This window comes from Numida meleagris, unplaced genomic scaffold (genome assembly GCF_002078875.1).
Source record: "Numida meleagris isolate 19003 breed g44 Domestic line unplaced genomic scaffold, NumMel1.0 unplaced_Scaffold363, whole genome shotgun sequence".
Lineage (NCBI taxonomy): Eukaryota > Metazoa > Chordata > Aves > Galliformes > Numididae > Numida > Numida meleagris.
In genome coordinates this window covers 1-3,187 of record NW_018364588.1, presented here as the reverse complement: position 1 = coordinate 3,187, position 3,187 = coordinate 1, and the positions used below count along the sequence as shown (strand labels likewise).

Genomic DNA, 3,187 nt, shown 5'->3' with positions numbered 1-3,187 from the left:
GCCATCGTGTCAACACTCAACGTGTCAACACTCAACGCCATCGTGTCAACACTCATCGTGTCAACACTTAATGCCATCGTGTCAACGCTCAACGTGTCAACACTCAATGCCATTGCATCAACACTCAGTGCGTCAATGTGTCAACACTCAATGCCATCGTGTCAACCCTCAACGTGCCAATGTGTCAACATGCCAACGCTCAGTGTCACTGTCAACACTCAGCGTGTCAATGCCAACATCATCGTGTCAAGGTCATCATGTCAATGCTCAAAATGTGTCAGTGTCATTGTGTCAATGCTCAACATGTGAGCACTCAATGTGTCAGTGCCAACATCATCGTGTCAATGTCACTGTGCCAATGGTCAAGACGTGTAAACGTCATCGTGTTAATGCTCAAAATGTGTCGTCGTTGTGTCAACGCTCAAGATGTGTCAGCATCACTGTGTCAATACTCAAAATACGTCAACGTCATCGTGTCATCGTCACTGTGTCTACGCTCAATGTGTCAATGCTCAAAACATGTCAGTGCTCAGCATGTCAATGCCAACACCATCACGTCAACGTCATTGTGTCAATGCTCAACGTGTCAATGCCATCACTCAACATCTCAATGCTCAACATTAATGTCATTCTGTCAACGCTCAACATCACTGTGTCAACGCTGTGTCATTAACATTCAACGCGTAAATATTCAATGCCAACGTTATCGTGTCAACGTTCAACGTGTCAATGTCATCGTGTCTACGCTCAAAGCGTCCAAATGTCAACATGTCAACACTCGATGTCAGCGCATCAAGGCTCCATGTGTCAGCACTCAATGCGTCAACATCGTGCCAACACTCATTGCGTCAACGCTCAACGTGTAAATGTTCAATGCCAACGTTATCGTGTCAACGTTCAATGTGTCAATGTCATCGCGTCTACGCTCAAAGCGTCCAAATGTCAACATGTCAACACTCGATGTTAGCCCATCAAGGCTCCATGTGTCAATGACATCGTGCCAACACTCATCGTGTCAACGCTCAATGCGTCAGCATCATCATATCAACACTCAGTGCATCAGTGTCATCATGTCAGTGCTCTACGTTGACCCTAGCACCCCAACATACGCCATTGAGCCCCAGAACGTGCTTTTTTCCCCCCAAAACCAAGGCTCACCTCGAAGAGCAGGGTGAGGAGGAGGATGCGGGTGGCCAGGTTGGAGGCCTGGGGCAACGTGGCCATCTGGCTGATCCACTCCGACACCGTTTTGGTGTCGCTGGTGGTGAGCGGCAACGCCGCCTTGATGAGAACGTCGGCCGCTTCCCAAACCTTAAAAGCGAAACCGTGGGGCAGCGGGAGAACCCCGAATAAGGGGAAATAACAAAATGGCAATGAGGGGTTGCAGGGGGGGAGGAGGGGGGATCTTTTTACCTGCTTGACCACCTGCTTCAGGATGGAGTCGCGGTAGGCGGCCCCGTTGCGTTTGACGGCCGTCATGATGAGGTCGCAGACGCGGTAGACGGTGTCGGGGAGCTCGTCCAGGAGCTGGGAGCAGCCGGGCAGCATGGTGTCGGTGAAGGCCAGCAGCTCCGAGGGCTCCAGAGGCTCGGCCCCCTCGAATTTTTCCAAGCATTTGGCTTCTTCTTCCTCCTGGCGCTCGCGGGCGCGGCGCTCCTCTTCCTCCTTGCGGCAGGCGGCCTCCTGCGACGGGAGACGCGACATCGTGACGTGGGGATGCGAGATGGGCGGGGGGGGTGAGGTCGGGGGGTGTCATATCGTGACATGGGGGGGATGTGGGGACGTGGAGGTGAGGGTCTACAGGGATGCTTTGATGAAGACGGATGGGAAGAGATGGGAACGGAGGGATGTGAAATGGGAACGGAGGGGCACGGTAGGGAGGGCTGAGGGATGTGAAATGGGGAGATAGGAGGAGAGATGGGGACGTAGGGATGTGAAATGGGGCCACAGGAATGGGAGATGGGGACGTGGGGCCACAGAACGGGGCTGTAAGAACCACGGTGGGGACATGTGGGATGTGTGGGGTGAGACGGAACACTGGGACAGGAAATGGGGTCATAGGGACACTAGATGGGGATGTGAGGAGTGGATGTATGGGGTCAGATGGGGATGCAGGGACATGCAGAGGGGCCACAAGGACCGTGATGGGGACAGGGGGACACGAAATGAGAACACAGGGACATTAAATGGGGACAAAGGGACACAACATGGGGACGTGAGGACACGAGGACACATGGGGTCAGATGAGGACAGAGGGACATGCAACAGAACCAAGGTGGGGGACAAGGGGATGTGAAATGGGGACACAGGGATGGGAAATAGAATGGAGCGAGACAGGGCAGCTGAGATGTGAAATGGGAGCACGGGGGGGGGACAAAACGGGAGTGTGCGACCCCCACCCCAAACCCAGTCTGCCCCCCAGTACCTCGGGGGACTCGGCCCGCTGGTCCATGGGGATGTCCTGGCCCAGCGACATGGCGATGGCGCGCATCATCTGGTCCTCCTCCGACATGCTGAGGTCCTGGGGGGGGGGGAGCACGAGGAGGACGTGAGGGTCTGGGGGGGATTTGCGTCCCCTCCGAGCGGCTGTGCCCCCTCCTTACCCGCACCACTCCCCCCATGAGGGGTGGGGGGTGGGTGAGCAGGTACTCGGTGGCCTGCTCCATGGTGTTGGTGTTGAGCAGAGCCTCCATGGCGTGCTCCCGCGAGAAGCCCATGTCCATCAGCTGCAGGGGGGGGCACAGGGGCGTTAGGGGGGCAACAAGCGGGCTGGGGGGGTCAGAAAGGGGGCTGGGGGGGCAGGAGAAAGGGGTTGGTGGGGACCAGGAAGGGATGAGAGGGGACAAGGGAGGGATTAAGGGGACCAGAAAGGGATTTGGAGGGAGATGAAGAAGGGATTAGGGGGGATCAGAAAAGAATCTTGGGAGGGGGAGATGAAGGTATTACGGTTGAAGGGGGGGGTCAAGGAAAGGATTGGGGGGACGAGAAGGGGATAGAAGGAACCAGAAGGTTGGGGGTCCAAGGAAAGGGTGTGGGGTGATGAGAAGGTTGGGGGTCCGAGGAAGGGGCCGGGAGGGGACAAGGAAAAGGGTTGGGAGGACCAAAAGGTTGGGGGTTGAAGAAAAGGGTCGGGGGGGGGTCTGAAGAAGGTCAGGTGTCCAAGGAAAGGGTTGGGGGCACCAGAAGA

At 56.2% G+C, this 3,187-nt stretch overlaps 1 protein-coding gene across 1 annotated transcript in view; it reads right to left on the bottom strand.

Annotated features, from left to right (window-relative positions):
• Window positions 1-2,769, bottom strand: part of HUWE1 (HECT, UBA and WWE domain containing 1, E3 ubiquitin protein ligase) — a gene marked incomplete at both ends in the record, with an annotated part of 59,243 nt that extends 56,474 nt beyond the window's left edge. Inside the window, 4 exon segments of the mRNA XM_021383316.1 lie at window positions 1,159-1,311; window positions 1,414-1,683; window positions 2,426-2,521; window positions 2,604-2,769. Coding sequence (XP_021238991.1) covers window positions 1,159-1,311; window positions 1,414-1,683; window positions 2,426-2,521; window positions 2,604-2,769 — 685 coding nt within the window.
• Window positions 2,770-3,187: the final 418 nt, after the last annotated feature.